This window comes from Venturia canescens, chromosome 1, assembly GCF_019457755.1.
Source record: "Venturia canescens isolate UGA chromosome 1, ASM1945775v1, whole genome shotgun sequence".
Lineage (NCBI taxonomy): Eukaryota > Metazoa > Arthropoda > Insecta > Hymenoptera > Ichneumonidae > Venturia > Venturia canescens.
Genome location: NC_057421.1, coordinates 24,478,535 through 24,496,367, shown reverse-complemented (window position 1 = coordinate 24,496,367; position 17,833 = coordinate 24,478,535). Strand labels below are relative to the sequence as shown.

Below are 17,833 nucleotides of genomic sequence, written 5' to 3'. Positions count from 1 at the left end.
ACAACTTGTACAATTTTTTTAATATAGATCTTGATCGTTGATTTTTTTCTCCTTCAATGCTTCGAGTGATTCATTTCCTTTGCTTCATCCTGAATGGCGTTTTGTGCAGTTTGACTTGTTTCCTCTAGAAGGGTATTGTAAAAGGGTAATATTTGAGGTGGCTGGCACTGCAACAAAAGAACAAAAAGGCTCATGGAAAAATTCAATTGATGCTAATGTTTTTTATATTAATATTATCATATTTTTATCTAGTGTTATCTAATATTATCATATTTTGATGCTAATGATGTCACTTGATGAATGGTAATTTAGATGTGATTTACCTATGCAATTCGACAACTCTTTCGCCTGTACCCAATGATTCTATCGTGTTCATTTCATCATCCGAAAGACTGAAGTCGAAAATCTTGATATTTTCTTCGATTCGATTCTTGGTAACGGACTTTGGGACTGGCGCAGCTCCTTGTTGATACTGAACGATAATTCGAAGTTTAATTAACGATTTGTATGCATGAGAAAGTAAAATAGATCGCTTTTCTGAAACTGTTTTTCTTCTGACATGAGCAACACGAGTGAATGGAAGCTCATATTTGAGTTTTTGAAACGTTTGCAAAAAATACTGTTGACGGTACTGAACCCATTCGAGTCATTATGCATTACTTGATAAAAACTTTGAAAAAGTAGGAAGATCGTCATCATTGAACTAGAAAATTGATTCTTAGATATTTTACTCACGACGTAACGAAGCGCAATTTGGGCCGGTGTTTTTTTGTATTTTTCGGCGATTTTGAGGATAGCCGAATTAGCGAGGGAGTGGCTGGCTGCATAATGATGACCGGGACTCCCAAGCGGTGAGTAACCGGTCACCGTTATGTTGCGTTTGGCACAAAATTCTATCAATTTTCGCTGGCCCACATTAACGTTACATTCGATTTGATTGTTAACGGGTTTGATTTGGGCCGCTTGCATCAAACGTTCGATTTGTTCGGAATTGAAGTTGCTCACACCAATACTGCGAGTCAAACCCTGACGAACGCATTCTTCCATGCCACGCCATGTTTCCAAATAATCGACTTCCGATCCGATCATTTTTCCATCCGCGTCCAGCGGCCATGGATCGTCGCCATCCTTTGAAAATTTTCAAACAAATTTCTCGTAAAAACTTTCATATCTCAGTGCATTTCCATCTTACACTGTATCTTATCTTCTTATACTCTTGAATTATACTTCAATATAAACTTACTTTGCAAGCAAATGGCCAGTGAATCAGGTAAAGATCGATGTATTCGAGGCCGAGATTGTTTAGAGATTTTTTGCAAGCCGGTACAACTGCGTCTTCCTTGTGACAATTGTTCCAAAGCTTACATAAAGAATACAAAATATTGAAAACACATTTTGGAATGATGGAAAATTCCATGTTAAAGAGTATAAAAGTAAATTTGATTGAGTGCCTAAAATGATTTACTTTGGTAGTGATGAAAAGATCTTCCCGTTTGACAGTTCCATCTGCGATTTTTTCTTTCACAGCTTCGCCAATTTCCGCTTCGTTTTGATAAAAAAATGCGGTATCGATGTGACGATATCCCAGATCGATCGCGTCTTTTACTGCTTTTCTCGCTTTCTCTCCCCGTGACTACGGATTTGAAAAAAATGAAATAGTGCAGACCTTTATTGTATGCAAAATTATTGTCAACATTTGGATAAATCACAACGGTACGACGAGTAGAAGAAAATACTCTGAAAGATCCAATTCTGCGGAAAATCGTTAAAAAAATAATCCCATTTCCGTTCCACTCATAATGACACACATTACTGCATCAAAAAAAGATCGTGGAAGTGGTTCTATTTTCAAAATGCCCGCGTCCAGTATCGATGTGAAATTAGCAGCATTCGTTCAGTGACGTCGAGACTTTTGCGACGCAACGAAAGTCGATGGACCACTTGACATGTGAATGTCTCTTCGCGAAATCGTATTATGGAGGAGAATATTCACTCACGAGATACGTTCCGAGACCGAACATCGGCATGCTGAATCCATTCGAAAACTTCGCTGAAGGTACTTCGTTCGGAATTGCCATTTTACTCACACACTTTGAGAGCGGCTCAACGAGAGAATAGTCGCATGCAATAAATATCGCACGCGATTTCACGACCGTATTCTCAGCGTTGCCACTTGTTGAAGCAACGTATTGGCCAATGGCGAAACAGTTTAAAGAAAATCCTGATTGAAATTTGTCGCGCGCATCTCTAAGTTTTGAAGAACTTTTGAAATTCGGATTTAAACATCGTGGAAATTCATTTTCGAAAACTTGATTTCAGAATAATTTTGAAAGTTTTGTAAAAAAATATAATTATAAATTTCCAGTTTCAAGAGGAGTCAATTTTTAATAACTCAATCACTTTTAAAAAAATCATAAAATATATCAATTATTATTCTCATAGCGTGTGTTAATAGTATTTAGATATTAGTTGATTTATTTCATAACTGGCGAGGGCTATCCCGCTCAAAGCAGCTTTTGGAGTTCTTCGTTTCTCAACCCTCGCTCTTTAAACAGTATATACTAGCTATTTTTTGACTGGCAAAAGTTTAGAGTCTCAAGTAAACAGAGAGTTGAGAGTCCTCATATTTCCATCTTTTTTTAATTTCATTATATTATTAAACAAGACAAAAGAGTTATATAAACACAGCAATTCAGTTCAGCGACATTTTACTGGATGTAAAATGGATTTTAAATTGGTAATTCCATTGTTTTTCAAAATTGGTATTAGTCACATCGAAACTCACTTATAATCTTTTTCAAAATTGTTGTGAGCCACATCTAACTACTCAAAATTGTTATTGGTCACTTCTACATTCACCATATACCTTTTCAAAATTTTTATTAGACATATTTAAACTTACATAACCTTACTTTTGCCAGTCAGTATATTTTTCTATATTTCACATTTAGTTTCGCATGCAGAAATTCAGTCTCGCATGGGCCATACCCGCTCGAGATTTTTCATTCGATTTGGGAATCGGGCCCTTGCGCTCTCTTGTGGTAACATTATACAGGCATGCTCTCGAGTTTCTAGAGTCATACCCGTGTGGAGTAAGGATGGAAATTAGAGAGCAAAAAAAAGGGAGATTTCCGCTGCGTTTTATTGTATCTGGTAATCAGCTGAGAATGATTTCAAATCGTCTGTCTTTATTTATCAATTGGTACACATTTCGCATACACCAATTTGATCCAAATGAAAAAATATCCTTGCATTACCACGGATATTCCCTATCCGTACCTTTCTATTCATATCTTTAGAGAAGAAAAACTGCACAATTTTTGGCTTCATAGGATTTGCGGATTGAGCTTAACATTAAGCTTATTTACGTTTTCATTTTATTTTATTAAATTTTTTTTTCGATTCGAATGCATTCAAACTGCAGAGATATAAATTTTCTGAACCAAAGATTTGATGGGTAATCCTTTTTAAAGCATCTCATCATAGGAATGCTGATTTTTGAATGCCAAGAAATGGCTTACGAAAATTTACTGATTGAAGATAATCTTACCGTTGAACGGTTCAGGGAGTGCATCGGATGATTTGACTTCTAATTATGAATTGGAGTGTAGAATTTATTGGAAATTTGGTCGTCGAATTTTCTTCCCTCATTACTCTGAGCAATTGATGAGGTTTTCTTCGTACTTTTTTTTCTCTAGAATGGTATTTTGAAAGGGTAATATTTGTGGTCGATGGCACTGCAACGAAAGAATGATATCGCTGTTAGAATCATTCGAAAAATGAAATGAATTTGAAAAAATTTCGATTCGTTCCCGGCTGTTAATTACGGATGTTAACTTTGGGATTACTCACGGTGCAAAGGCAGCGACTCTTTCGCCCGTCCCTAATGATTCGATCGTCTTCATTTCCTCATCCGTAAGGCTGAAATCGAATATCTTCATATTTTCTTCAATTCGACTTTTAGTGACGGATTTTGGGACTGGTGCAGCTCCTTGTTGATACTGAATAATAAATACGATAATTTGTAGCACTTTCCCGTCGTACATGGACAACAATTCATGCATTTTTGAAATTTTTGCTCACGAACAAGACACAATTATTAACTTACGCTTATTTTGAGATCACGACATTCGATAAATTTATACAAAGTACTTGTTGGACTACTCTAAACTCTTTCAAGATGACTACGCATCACTAAAAAATTCGTTTAAAAATAGGAAAATCGTTTTTATTGAACTGGAAAATGATTTTTCCAATAATTTACTTACGACGTAACGTAGCGCAATTTGGGCCGGTGTTTTTTTGTATTTTTCGGCTATTTGAAGAATTTTCGGGTTATCGAGTGAGTTGCCGACTTCATATCGATTTCCGGGTCGTCCGAGCGGCGAGTAACCGGTCACCGTTATGTTGTGTTTGGCACAAAAATCTATCAATTTTCGCTGGCCCACATTAACGTTACATTCGATTTGATTGTTAACGGGTTTGATTTTGGCCGCTTGCATCAAACGTTCGATTTGTTCGGAATTGAAGTTGCTCACACCAATACTGCGAGTCAAACCCTGACGAACGCATTCTTCCATGCCGCGCCATGTTTCCAAATAATCGACTTCCGATCCGATCATTTTTCCGTCCGCGTCCAGCGGCCATGGATCGTCGCCATCCTTTGAAAATGTCCAAAAAAATTTCTCGTAAAAACTTTCATATCTCAGTGCATTCTTATCTTACACTGTATCTTATCAAGAGACGCGGTAGCGGCTTGACGCCAAGTATCAAAAGGAAAAACTGCAGTGCAAAAGAAAAGTCAGCGCCAGCCCTGCCGTTACTCTTACATACGCGAATATGCCGGTTTTATAACGTCACAGAATTTTCAAACGGCTCTCACAAACAAACCATTTCATGAAAGCACCTGAAAATTGATGACGATTTTTTTTCGATTTTTCCCTTTCCATTGTCTTCTTATACTCTTGAATTATACTTCAATTTAACTTACTTTGGAAGCAAATGGCCAGTGAATCAGGTAAAGATCGATGTATTCGAGGCCGAGATTGTTTAAAGATTTTTTGCAAGCCGGTACAACCGCGTCTTCTTTGTGAGAATTGTTCCAAAGCTAATACAAAGAATAAAAAATATTGAAAACACATTTTGGAATGATGGAAAATTCCATGTTAAAGAGTATAAAAGTAAATTTCATTGAGTGCCTAAAATGATTTACTTTGGTAGTGATGAAAAGATCTTCCCGTTTGACAGTTCCATCTTCGATTTTTTCTCTCACAGCCTCGCCGATTTCCTCTTCGTTGAGATAAAAAAATGCGGTATCGATGTGACGATACCCCAGATCGATCGCGTCTTTTACCGCTTTTCCTGCTTCCCCACCTTTGGACTAGGATTTCAAAAAATCATAACTCAAAGTAAAAGAATCTGATCACGAATTTTCTATTTTTTTTTTTGTATCATTTTGGTAAGCACTTTTGATAAACTGCAACTTTACAGTGATCAAAATCAATGATCCAAAATTGCTGAAAAATAGTAGAGTTCATGATAAAGTTCCTGCATTGGAATTGTCCGCGTTGAATTCAGACGTGAAATTAGCCGCATCAGCTCAGAGATGCTCATCCAATCGTCCGCGTCAGCTGATCCGTTGGTTTACGGCGAAACGATGTTGATGGATCAAGTAAATTGAGATCCCCCTCGCGAAAATACACATTGCAGAAATATTTACTCACGAGATACGTTCCAAGGCCGAACATCGGCATACTGAATCCATTCGAGAATTTTACCGAAGGTACTGCCCGTGGATTTGCCATTTTATTCAAAGATTATGACGAAAGCACAACAAGAATTTTGTGATAGCACGGCGTTAGAGTATTCTCACAAACAGTGGTTCTCTGTGCAAGAACTAAACCAAACTAGACCAACGATGACTGTCAGAAAATCGTGGAAAGTTTTTCAATGACGTTTTATCGTGTTTGCAGTGATTAGATTCCCATGCTGTTGGATCGAAGAGAGCTTTATATAATGATTGCAACAACTTGTATCAAGAACGCAATATATCTACATAAAAAAATCCTTCCATTTTTACTAATTGCCCTTCCCTTACCTCGAAGTATTTTTCAGTTGTATGCGATTATTACAAAACGCCTCATTTTTGAAGCAGAAAATTAATGTGATTTTTTTAAATCTGAGCTTTGAAAAGTGATTAAGAGTTTTCGTACGAAGCTGTAATCATCGACGACCGTTTCTACCGACCGTTAAACATCGAGTTACCGCACACGAAACGGTCCGAATGTTCGCTCAGTCGATAATAATTATTTTGGAAAACTGAAAAGCGGATGAACTTCAGTTGCCAAAAGTCTCTCGAACTGAAAAGAGTGACTGAACTGCCGTTGAATAATCTAACGGGCAAGGAAAAAGTACTTGGAATGAAAACGCATTAAAAAATAGCGTTTCAACGTGACGAACTTCATAGAAGTGAGTGGAAGTTCGAAATAATAATAGGCGTGGCAGCACTGTTTAACTTACCTGTTTGATGTTCAGCATAATTGTGCTTACCTGTCGACCACCGTCGACAGTCTGTCACTGTAGCCATTAGTCTGTTGTAATTGATTAGCTCATGGCAGTTATATTTATTTGTTTTACAAGTAGAATATGAGTTTAGGTTGTTCACAAAAATACGCTTCTCAAGAAGATTTTTTCGGCCCCTCAAATCTGTCGACTATTGACTCCATTGTACGCGCGAATCATTCGAAATAGTATAAACGACTGCAACAGGTGTCAATGTAGCGGATTTCCACATGCCCGCGTATTGCTTTAGTGGTTTTTTTTCACCCAGTTCGTTTATTGACAATTTACGAGTGTCCCAGTGATTGTTCTGACCCATTTTTATTTCCTCCTTACAGCCTGGAGGCAGGATACGTTATTACTTTTATAATAATATTGTGATAAAACTGAATTTGGAACAATATCAATCATTAGTAGCATCAGGAGCTATGGATTATGATTATTTGATCAAATTTCTTGCTCTCGGCGATTCTGGAGTTGGAAAAACAAGCTTTCTCTACCAATACACAGATGGTAGCTTTAATTCGAGATTTATTTCTACAGTGGGAATTGATTTTCGAGAAAAACGAGTGGTAAGAAGGGAGAATCGTTTTATTTCGTATGGAAATCGCGGTGGAGGTGAACAGCCTGTTTTTTCCATGCCTCGCGGCCATTGGTTAATTATTTTTTTTTTCATTACAGATATATCAGACAACAAATGGAAGAAGCCAGAGGGTACATCTGCAGCTTTGGGATACAGCTGGTCAAGAAAGGTACGATCCATGATTATTTCCATATTCCAAGCTTCTTAATCCGGTATCAAAGAAATGCATTGTAAATGGTTAGGGTGTTTCACTATTCATTGGCAACGATTAACCTGATCAGAAGAAATTTGAGTTAAAAAATGTCTCGATGAGTACCGAAACCATCGTCGTTCTCGATTTTCGACAAAACAACGTGGAATATTTGATATAAAAATGCAATTTTGGTGAAAAATCCATTCGAAGAAATGGGACACCCTGTAGAGGCTATTTTAGCATTCGTTCCACAACGTATCCCTCAACCAGTGGATTTGTAACAATCAATTTCTTCCATAAATAACAACAAACAGGTTCAGAAGTCTAACTACTGCATTTTATCGGGATTCTATGGGTTTTCTTCTACTGTTTGATTTGACAAATGAGCAATCGTTTCTGGAAGTGAGAAACTGGCTGGATCAGCTCAAGGTATAATTGAATCTCTCTAAAGCATGATCTTTCGTAATAGTCTTCTTTGATGTGCCCATTCGGATATGCTTGCTGCTATACACTCGCTGTAAAACATGCTTTAAAGAGATAATAAACTTCCCATCGAAGTGTCCTATCTCTCTGCATCCCATTATACACTTGACCTCTATTTCTTATCTGTACGACGTTCACTTACCAGCATATGTTGCTAGAAGTTCACGATGGCCTACTCCATTGTGTTGTGTCAAGAGGTGCCCGGGGAATCGAGAGTTGTATTGAAAAATATGGGAAGCTCTTTTTCGTCGGTAAAGCAGCTCCGTTGCTACGACGATTTTGGATCATTGATTTTACATGTATCAACACATTGGCACGATATCCAACGAAATATAGTGAAAGTTAGTGTAACGTAACGAAATGAGGTTTTCGTGGCCCTGCTTTACCGACGCTAGAGGTCTCGAAGCGTTGGAAAAGAATTTTTTTAAAAGTGAAATTGCCTTGGTCGAATCGCCTTATCGGATGTTGGTGTTCAGCACACCACAGTAATCGTGGCATTAAAACTTTATTCACCATTGAACAGACCCACGCTTATTGCGAAGATCCTGACATAATACTGTGTGGGAACAAAGCCGATTTGGAGCACAGACGGGTCATTAGCGAGCAGAAGGCTCGAGAGCTTGCTGAAAAAAATGGGTGAGTTTTTCGGTTTCCCATTCCCATTTGTAATATCCAATGAAGCAACAATACGGAGCGGACTTGTTTAGTTTGAACGTTCATTTAATTCTCCGATTTTATTGACCGTCGGTAAACAATATTGTTGCATTTTAACTCGCGAGAAATTCTTTTTTGAGTTACCGTTCAAAGCTGCATGCTCGTAAGCTACGTTTTTGAACAATTTCATTTTATCAGCTTGAGAGTAAATCGTCCAGTTTCATAAGCAAATTATGTGAAGAAAGTTGGCGTTGATCTTTTACAGGTTGGTGTACCTGGAGACGAGCGCTGCTACTGGGCAGAATATCGCTCGGGCAGTCGAGGTACTGTTGGATCGAGTGATGCGCCGAATGGAAGCAACGGTAGATAGATCGCTGTTGCCTCACCAGCGGGTTTTGAGATGTCACGAGCAGGACACACCGCCTCCCAAGACTTCTTGCTATTGCTGACATTGTCATTTCACGTAGTGAGCGATTCCGAAATAACTGCTCCTACGTTTACAACAAATAGAGCGAGGGGGAAGATGGAAAGGAAGGAAATACTATGAAAGCTGGGAGAAGAAAGATGATGATGAAGAGAAAATAAAATGAGGGGCGGGGCGCTTTAGATTTTCAAATTGTCCCCTCGTTGGAACGGGGTCTTCCTAAAAACCGTCAAATCGCGGACAATCGCATTTACGGTAAGATGTAGAAATTTCATTTAATCAATTCGGACACAAGTACCATTTTCATCGCGAAATATCCTAGCGTTTTTGATATTATATTACCCCTCGAGGTAATTCTTGTGCGAAGACGTCAAAACGTGTTGTGAATTGTGATTAGTCAATTTGATTACCACAACTTGTCGCCATGACCCTTGGTTGTATGCGAAAGACCCAAAAAAATAACCGAAAAAAACGCTGCCATTCTCTCTCTCTCTCTCTCTCTGTCGGAGAATCATTCACGCGATGTGTTAATGCGAGCTCTCAATGTCTTCCATGAATATGATAAACCACACGCGTTGTTTAAAGAAAGATCTGATTTTTGCAATCTCATTGTTACATGCTTCACTGTTATTCTCGTCGAGTTTTCATGCAATTTTGTACAGAACATTACTGAATCAAAACTGGACCACTGCTGCGATGGATTTTTCCACCGGAGTGCGAAAAAAAATTAATAGAAAACGAAATATTAACTGATTGGTTAATTGGACGTCGCGCTAGGCGAGCTCCGTTTCCATTTGTACTTTTTTATCTTCGAATCTGTTAATTCAAAATTCGTTATATTTAAAGAAAATTCGAATAGTCGATTAACAATGTATCTGTATCGGCAAAATGCCGGTAACTCGAAGAGCTTGATTCAAAATATCGTTTTTAAAAACATAAAATTTAGTGTTTTTATATTAAATGTTGAAAGATAAACGAATTTAAAGGTGTTATTTTGCTTCCATAATCGATCGCAGCTTTCCAGTGCATAAATTATATATTTGCAAAGTTATTCGACAATCGGAGACTTGTTGACGTCATCATTTTAAATGCAGCATGATAACTCTGCATGTTTATTCTCTGTTATCACACAATGCAATGTACGAATAAACTGTTTTTATAAATCGCCATGTTCTCGAAAATCTCCAAAGAACATTCATACAGCATTCATCGATGAGACGTCGCGTTGAAGATCTTCCTGTGAAGCATTTTATCTCAGAGTTTATATCAATTTGCAGACTATTATCGTCCCTCAGGAATCCGTAATCCTATTAAAGACAATTTTCTTTCTCCATAAGATATTTGAAAGCCAATTTCTGATATAACGTTGCACGATCTAGTTGGAGGCTACTTTGAGACGACTATGATGAATCGGCACTACTATAGCAGCGTGACTCGATTCTCGATTATTTGTGATGAATGGAAAAGTATGGAAATAGAGTTGTAAATGGGCGGATTTGAAACCGCATTGAGTTTTACCTGAATGAAAAGCTCCTTTGATGACGTTAAAATATTGAGATAAACCAACGTGAAAAGGATCTGGAATCATGAATATTCGATTGGGATTCTCGAGAATGGGGGTATTTATGGAAGTACTTTAATTATCGATAAAGCTGTTTTGAATGTAAATATTTCCGAATGGAGTTGTTTAAGATCCGATGAAGAATCATGCCTAGAGCATGACACTGAAGTTTGCAACGTTGGAGCCCAACGAAATGATACAAAAAAGCCCTCTAATAATTCCAGTGATTCTCCAATTTCGTTCCCTGCCGGATTTGCAATTTGTAGTTTTTCAAGCTGCACCGACACTTCGTGAAGTCAAAAATCGGTGAATTACAAATGTTTCTTTCCTTCATTTCGTTGGACTCCAACGCTGCAAACTTCAGCGTCGTACCTAGAGCTTACGTGCTGCTGTTCTCAAACACGTTGTTGTATCGTGTATTAAATATATGTCGATGTTTGTTCCGATGGTATGCCATGCGACAGGAGAAGTGCAATATAAACTGATATTTTTACGATAATCTAAAAAGAATGAAATAACGCACCGAACTGTTTCGAGCACAGAATATCACTTATGTCTCGCCATCATGAGTGTGATATATAAATATCGTATTGTACGAACATTCCGTTTAATATTATTACAATTAGTATCTAAGATTATTACACTTATTGCTATACAAGTATTTTTGATGCGATATAAATTTGGAGGAGATTAAAACGTATGTTACACGATATGATATTGGAAATTTCTCAACGCACCTATTTTGCCGATTTATAGTTTTGGACTGTATTATTGAATAGTGTTGATTTTCAAAGAAAATATTGAAAAGTTCAGAATGAAAAAGTGCTCATTCAATTTTTATTTCGACAAGATGACAGACCAATGGAAATTGAACATTTTTCGTTTGTTCATTTGCTTCGATTTATCGTAACATTTTGTTTTCCATTTAGCGATGTAAAATTTTGGTGCCAAACAATATCCGAACCGGTTCCCGAATCCCCCGAATTAAAAATTCGTTTTTATGATTACGAACTAAACTGTTTTCTCGTATACGAACCTTCGGCCAGTTTACCTATCGAGTGACGTTTTCGGGTTGCTTTTTTTAGATTTTATTTCACACCGAAATTCTCAAAGAATCGGAAATGTTACAGTCGATAAAAGTTTCATGATGTTGAGTAGTTTCAAACCATTTATGAACCAGCTCAGCATTATTGCAATAAGAATCGAAAGGGGTTGGTTAGTCCCTCGACGAAATAATGGATTTTTTCGAGTACCAGTGATCGACAGAATTTCATCGAAACTTTGAGAGTCATAAGGGTTATGCCAAACATGTTATGTATTTAATAAGTTGAAAATATTTATTGAATAAAAATTGTCTGTTCGACACACGATGTGTTAACCGTTATTTTTCATCGAGAATCTTTAAATTTAAGCTAAAGTTATTTATTACAAAACTTATTTTTTTTCATTACAAAAAATTCAATCTATTTTGGAGATTAAGAAAGTCGGAATGTGAGTTAAACTTTCGAAGAAATTTTCAAATTTGTCAACACTCAACCGAGTAGAATTTTTTGGTAAATATTCCAAATGTTTTATTAAATTTTCGCCAAGAGTGATTCTTCCATCGTATTCTGTAATTTTTTCGAAATTTCGATCGAATTAAAAAAATGTTGAAGCTCGATTTATTTTATTATAACGAGACTCTTCCAAATCATCCGTACATTGCTTTTCTCCAATCGATGTTTACTCTCTTGTCAACTGATCGAGTGCATGACGCGCGAGTTTTCTTCTGTTTTATACTCTTGGGAGACGCGTATTCCGCTTCCCTCATTGTTGCGTCGATCTCAATGCTTTCTCTTGGTTCCTGCAGTGCAAGTTCTCCGTCGTTTTTCTCAAATTTGCATGCTTCAACAACTTTCGTAGGTGAAACGCTGCGAACTGAGCATCGTGTAAAACGAATTTTCTGTCATTCGTATATAAATGTGAATTCGGTCGTTCGATCGCATGTCGTTTTACAATGAATCGTAAACGAGGAATTTCAAATTTCATTATAAACATATTAATTCAAAAACTAGTGGGAAAATCGCTCGCGTCAGCGGGACAACGCCGAGTGACGTGGAAACTCTGTATATAGCACAAATTTATGCAAAGCCGGTATGAAAAGCTTATATTCTCCGGGAATGGACTCGCAGTGAAAATTTACGTAAAACAGGCTCTTATTCTGAAATATACACGTGTTAAATTTTCACTCTTTCTCATATTCGCGCTTTTGGGAACGCTATAAGTTATACGATCAAGGTAATATCGCTTAGGTATATGATTTCTATTCCGGCGTTTAAAATACTTTTTTGAGACGTGGACAGAGGAGCTGGCACGACCCGAATGAACTCATTTCCCATTTCGAGTTGGACTTTAATAAATGGATGAAATTTCATGTTCGCAAAATTCCCCAAACAGAGGGAAGGAGACAACAAAACTCCATTGCTTTTTCAGATTCTTTTGATGGCTTTTTTGTTTATTTCTACATTGACCTAAGGATCATTGAAATGTGACAATATTTAAGTCCGCAAGGGATGATGATTTTCGACATTTCCAGTACTTACAACACTTTTTTAACCAATATTGACTTCCATTGCGAAAAGCTTGACTGTCCAAAGTGATCATTTTCAGTATAACGCACGGTACAGTGCGTCAGAAAAAATGGAGTTTCTTAATCGAGAGATTCCGTATGTTGAAATACTTGTTAGAAAATCGTACACTGGAAAACGAGATTTGTTACAATGTCAAAATTTGCACTGACGTTTTTCATCATATTCACATTATTTGTACTCGATAGGCCTGATGGATACAAAAATGTATATGTCAATATAAATAGAATGGCGAAATATTCAAATGGTTTTGATTTTTATTCGTTTGTTTCTAGCTTCAAGGGGGGAACGACGATCAATTCTCCGTTCAATGCTGCAATGCTGCAACATGAGTTGTTTGAAAGAACTGAGCTGGAAGTCAGCCTCGTGAGCTTTTATAAAAATAGAGTAGAAAGATGAATTTGAAGAAAAAAAAAGAATTTTTTTGTTCCAGTGTTTGGTAATTCGTGAGGTAAACAGCGCAAAATTTCGTACGACGAAAAAAAAAAATTGTGAAAATACATGGGCATATTAAAAATGGAATTTGAATCGTTTTTCCCCTTACTTTATTTTTCAACGCGGTCGCTGCTTCGTTGGCATAAAAGGAAGCGCCAGAGATCAGCCGATATTACGACTATTGATTATCGATAGTGCATGTGTAGTTTCCGGAATAATGTTCACGATAAGGGTGAAATTTAGTAAGGGTGACATCGATATTATCGCGGATAGTTTATCACGATAATGGGGTGTTACGAGTCTAATCACGACTCGAGAAACCCATTAGTAGGAACGATGTATCTCCTCATCGGAAACGATCCCTCGATACGAATGGCTTATTTCGACTATTTTCACAAAATAAAATGACGAAGCGATGCATTTCCTTTCGTGTTTGTTAATCAAGACTCTGGCACGTCACTGGGTCGTGGGTATTTGCACCGAATACCTCAAAAATTTCAGCGGAATTCTGGTTCCACAGGGGCTTCGGTAGAATTTTGTTTCGGATAATCTGTGTATGAAATCTACAAAATTTCAAAAATTTTTATAAAATCAAAACTCATATGGATGTCAATTCGTCAAGTCCGCTAGGAAAGATTTGTTATCCATGCCAACCTCGGCATTTCTTGACTTGGACGAAAAAATGTTTTTTTTTTTTTTTCTACTGAGTAACAAAATCAAGTAAATAAAAATCATCGCATCATTTGTCGACCAGTAAAACCAGCTTCGATCGGAGAACGATTTGCTCTCGTTGATAACATCGCCTTCGATTAGCCGGTGTTAAAAGTGCCCGAGTCGGATCCACCTCGATGGAAGAAGATCGCCTAAAAAGGTTGAAGCCTGAACGACTTTCCTGACCCGTCAGCGGTCGTTCCACGATACTTTCTTTTACACTTTTAATAAAACGATTACTCGAGAAATTGGAATGGCACAGACATTTGCAATTTTGTCTCCATCAAACTTGTTTTTCTGTTGCGAAAGTTCTTCATTACGGGGAAAGTACTTTGAAGTTCCAATTTATTGGATTAAGAGGTCGAATCTGCCCACGCGCGCGAGAGAATCTTTCGCGACTAATGATCAAAGCAAGAGTACGACCCTTGACCGGTTGAAAGTATGGTTCAGCTTGCCTTGGTTATCTTTATTATTAATAAGAAAAAAAAATAGTTGAACGTTATGAAGGACACGACGATGTATTCACGAATTCACTTTACATTATTTACATAAAACGATCACTCGGCGTACATTTTGTAATCGTAGAGGTTAAAAAAAAGAATATTGCACAGTAGTAAAAAATTTAAGGATCTTCGAGGAAAAAAAAATGTCTCAGAGAACAGTGTCATTGAAAGGAATTCAGGGACTCGGTAACATAAATAAAAGTGAACATTTCTTTTAGAGCAGGCTTGTCAATAGAAACACTCCAATGGCGCTGAGATCGTTTGTACACGTTGATATAAAAATGTCACTAACTGTCACACAGAAGGTCATCGAGATCGGAGGTGACCGATCTCGTTTCGACAAGGTCCGAAGGCGTTTCGGGTGTACCAGGAGACACAAGGGGCTGCGTCTGGTTAGCCCTGAATTCCTCGTCAACCGAAACTGACAAAGATTTGTCATTTCGAAATATCGGCGAGTCGTAGAGTCTTTCGATTTTTCTCATTTTACCACCGATGTCCGAAATACGTTTGCTGATGTGTGAAGGATCGTTTTTTTTTCTAACTCTAAAAGATTTTTTGCGGTATATTCTCTGAATGAATTCGGAAAAGGGCCAATTATTATCGGCGAATAATTGATCGGTGGGGTTTTTGAAGACGTCCGTCTCAGTCGGCTCTTTCGCTTCTTCTCGTTTATTGTTATTGTCGTACCCGTTTGGATCTTCGATGGTTGTTTTGTTTCGAGCGACCTTCCGATTCGTGACGTCATGAAAAGTTTTACGCTCTATCCTATCGCACGACTCGATTTTCTCCGGTGAAAACTCAGCCTCCGTTTTCGCCTCATCAGCCGCATCTTTTTTTTGGGATGACGTCCCAATCACATCTTCCCCTTCGCTCGGTCGACTTCTATTTCTCTCCTTCGTTCCGAAGCACAGAATCTTCCCGATCCTCGAGTCTTGAGATAAGAATGACGAATCCTTGGCCTTGCGAGGCGACGCCAACGTCTTCATCGTCTCGACTATCCGTCTCTTGAATCTCGCAATGCTACCGATCTTCTTTGATCTTTCGCGATCCATCACTCCCGTCCCCATCACTCGTGGATATCTCGATTGATGCTCGCTCATCGAGATACTCTTCAGTCGAGCATCTCCTCGTTTACCAAAGTAACGAGTCATTATTGTCTGAAACAGATGTTAAAAATGAACCAATTCAAAAACGCTTTCGGCAAAATTTAAAGGTACTATTTTATGTTCACTTCGTTACTCAGAGTTAAGAAATCCTCGAGAACAAATGAAGGTTCCAATTTTTTATAATTCGTTTGTAAAAATCACTGAAAACTGCAGAAATTATTTCCTTCAATCGATCAAAGTCCCGCCAAAAACATCGGTGCTAAGGTTTTGACGACTTTTCGGTTTTCTCATATAATCACTGACTATTTATTACCTCCGTAGGCTCAAAAATTCCAGGAAAGTACAACAGAAAATTCGACGCTGAAAAAGTGTCACAATCAATGCTGGCAGTGCCTTTGCTCTGCTTTACTTTGGGGCACTGAGATCGAGGGTCTTTTTTCGATGCTTTAATTCGTGTAAACGAAAGGAATTGAAGAGCGAATGGAATGCCACGATATCGAGTGTGTGATGAGCTATAAATTCGAGCTATTAAGAATGACAATACGAGCACAGTTTTGAAACAAGTTTCTTAGTACGTGAAAACGTGCGGAGATCTTTCTCTCTCTCTTAAAGCTCTTAGCATAAATCCCAACCCCTCATCAGTGTGTGTGTTGCCATCTTCATGTCTGAAGTATTCCCGCGGACTATTATTCCCGGCTCACGGTTATAAGCCCTCCCTGTATCGAGGTATAGAACACGGTTAATCCTGTTTGCTGATTAATATTCGGTTGCTTTGTGAAAGGCAAACGCGAGGTCGGAAGTCGTCCAAGTTATAACGAGCTTTGGTACTTAGTCGTGGCTTCGTAATCTTCAAAGGAGTAAAGTCCGACTATAAAATGGTCTTGTGGGATTAGCCATTTATGGCTACTTTCGTTCTGCGTTAATGAGCGATTTTGAACTCGAACTCTCTCACCGTTTTTCGTTCGCGCGTTCAGTGTTCGTCGTGCGATACGCGAGCATAATGAAGTTACTAGTTTTTTTGGAGCTTCCTGCTATCGAGTCACATTTATTTTTCTGGCTCACATGAATCTATCAATGCCGAACGAATGTATGAATAAAGGTGAAAAGGTATTGAATTGCGCGAGGGATTTATGACGAGACTCCAATGTGGTGGTTCAGAATTAACGATTTGTTCATTCAATTATTTCGTTCGGCGAGCTATTAAAGTGCAAAAAAATTTGATTCCCCACCAAGCTTAAACCGCACGTGACTTTTTTTCACCCGATTTATTCGATGGGTAATCTTGCTTAGAACGAATGTCGCTCGTTCCTAATGAATGAATTAATTTTAGCTCGCGGTGATCCTGAATTTGAACCGAAGGGTTTAGAGCACACCTTTTCTAATTGAGTTATGCAAAAAGGAATTGCCGGATTCTCGAGCTCGCATGCGGCTCCGTTCACGTGGTTGCTTTCGGTCGGTTATACATTTGTCCGAGAGACAGAAATACAGAGCATCTTGGAAGGGAATCGCAGTGTCGTTTAGCGAGGCGTCCAATTAATCCCGTTGGCTCGCCTCACCCTCCGAAGAAGAAACTTAGGGGAAAGCCGGAGGTGGAGGGCGATTGCGGAGAGGATAGTTGGCTCTTCGTCGGGCTGGAGAGAGCGAAGGTTAACGACGTAATTTTCCAACGAGAATATAGAAGGTGCCAGCATTTCTCGTGGGGTTAGAGAAAAAGGAGATGGCGATAGAGCTATATATGAATTTCTATGGCTGTAACGAATTCTTCGATGCAGATGCCAGCGAACCATGCAAATATCTTAAGTTGCCCGGAATACGAAGAGAGCTTTTTTTATGTTGTATCGAAGGTGAGAAAAGCAAAAAGTGAGTAGAATCGATGATCTATTGATTTTGCGGAGAGAAAATCCGAAAAAAAAAAACAATGATCATGGATGAAAACGACTTATGACTTCTTCTTCTTCAATGACTCGTATCGACTCGAAGCACGTCAGAAAGTGC

The 17,833-nt window shown here is 38.2% G+C and overlaps 3 protein-coding genes across 6 annotated transcripts in view; 1 reads left to right on the top strand and 2 right to left on the bottom strand.

Annotated features, from left to right (window-relative positions):
- Window positions 1-124: 124 nt before the first annotated feature.
- Window positions 125-6,239, bottom strand: LOC122419286 (uncharacterized). Its single transcript, XM_043433718.1, has 13 exons — window positions 6,098-6,239; window positions 5,724-5,988; window positions 5,213-5,380; window positions 4,991-5,107; window positions 4,269-4,661; window positions 3,853-4,001; window positions 3,588-3,694; window positions 1,998-2,308; window positions 1,466-1,633; window positions 1,244-1,360; window positions 736-1,128; window positions 324-472; window positions 125-167 (listed from the first exon to the last, which is right to left on the bottom strand). Exons 2-13 carry the CDS (start codon window positions 5,802-5,804, stop codon window positions 125-127), a joined length of 2,196 nt encoding a protein of 731 aa, XP_043289653.1. The 5' UTR covers window positions 5,805-5,988; window positions 6,098-6,239.
- Window positions 6,240-6,347: 108 nt separating this feature from the next.
- On the top strand, window positions 6,348-11,821 carry LOC122419046 (RAS oncogene family member Rab27). The gene is made up of 6 exons (XM_043433294.1): window positions 6,348-6,468; window positions 6,897-7,130; window positions 7,240-7,310; window positions 7,649-7,763; window positions 8,341-8,453; window positions 8,737-11,821. The coding sequence occupies exons 2-6, from the start codon at window positions 6,987-6,989 to the stop codon at window positions 8,918-8,920; spliced, it is 627 nt and encodes a 208-aa protein (XP_043289229.1). The 5' UTR covers window positions 6,348-6,468; window positions 6,897-6,986; the 3' UTR covers window positions 8,921-11,821.
- Window positions 11,822-14,728: 2,907 nt separating this feature from the next.
- Window positions 14,729-17,833, bottom strand: part of LOC122419042 (disintegrin and metalloproteinase domain-containing protein 10-like) — a 104,057-nt gene continuing 100,952 nt past the window's right edge. For all 4 annotated transcript variants that reach the window (XM_043433284.1, XM_043433285.1, XM_043433286.1 and 1 more), the window contains exon 17: window positions 14,729-15,889. In XM_043433284.1, coding sequence (XP_043289219.1) covers window positions 15,020-15,889 — 870 coding nt within the window. In that variant the 3' untranslated portion in view covers window positions 14,729-15,019. The remainder of the gene's footprint in view (window positions 15,890-17,833) is intronic.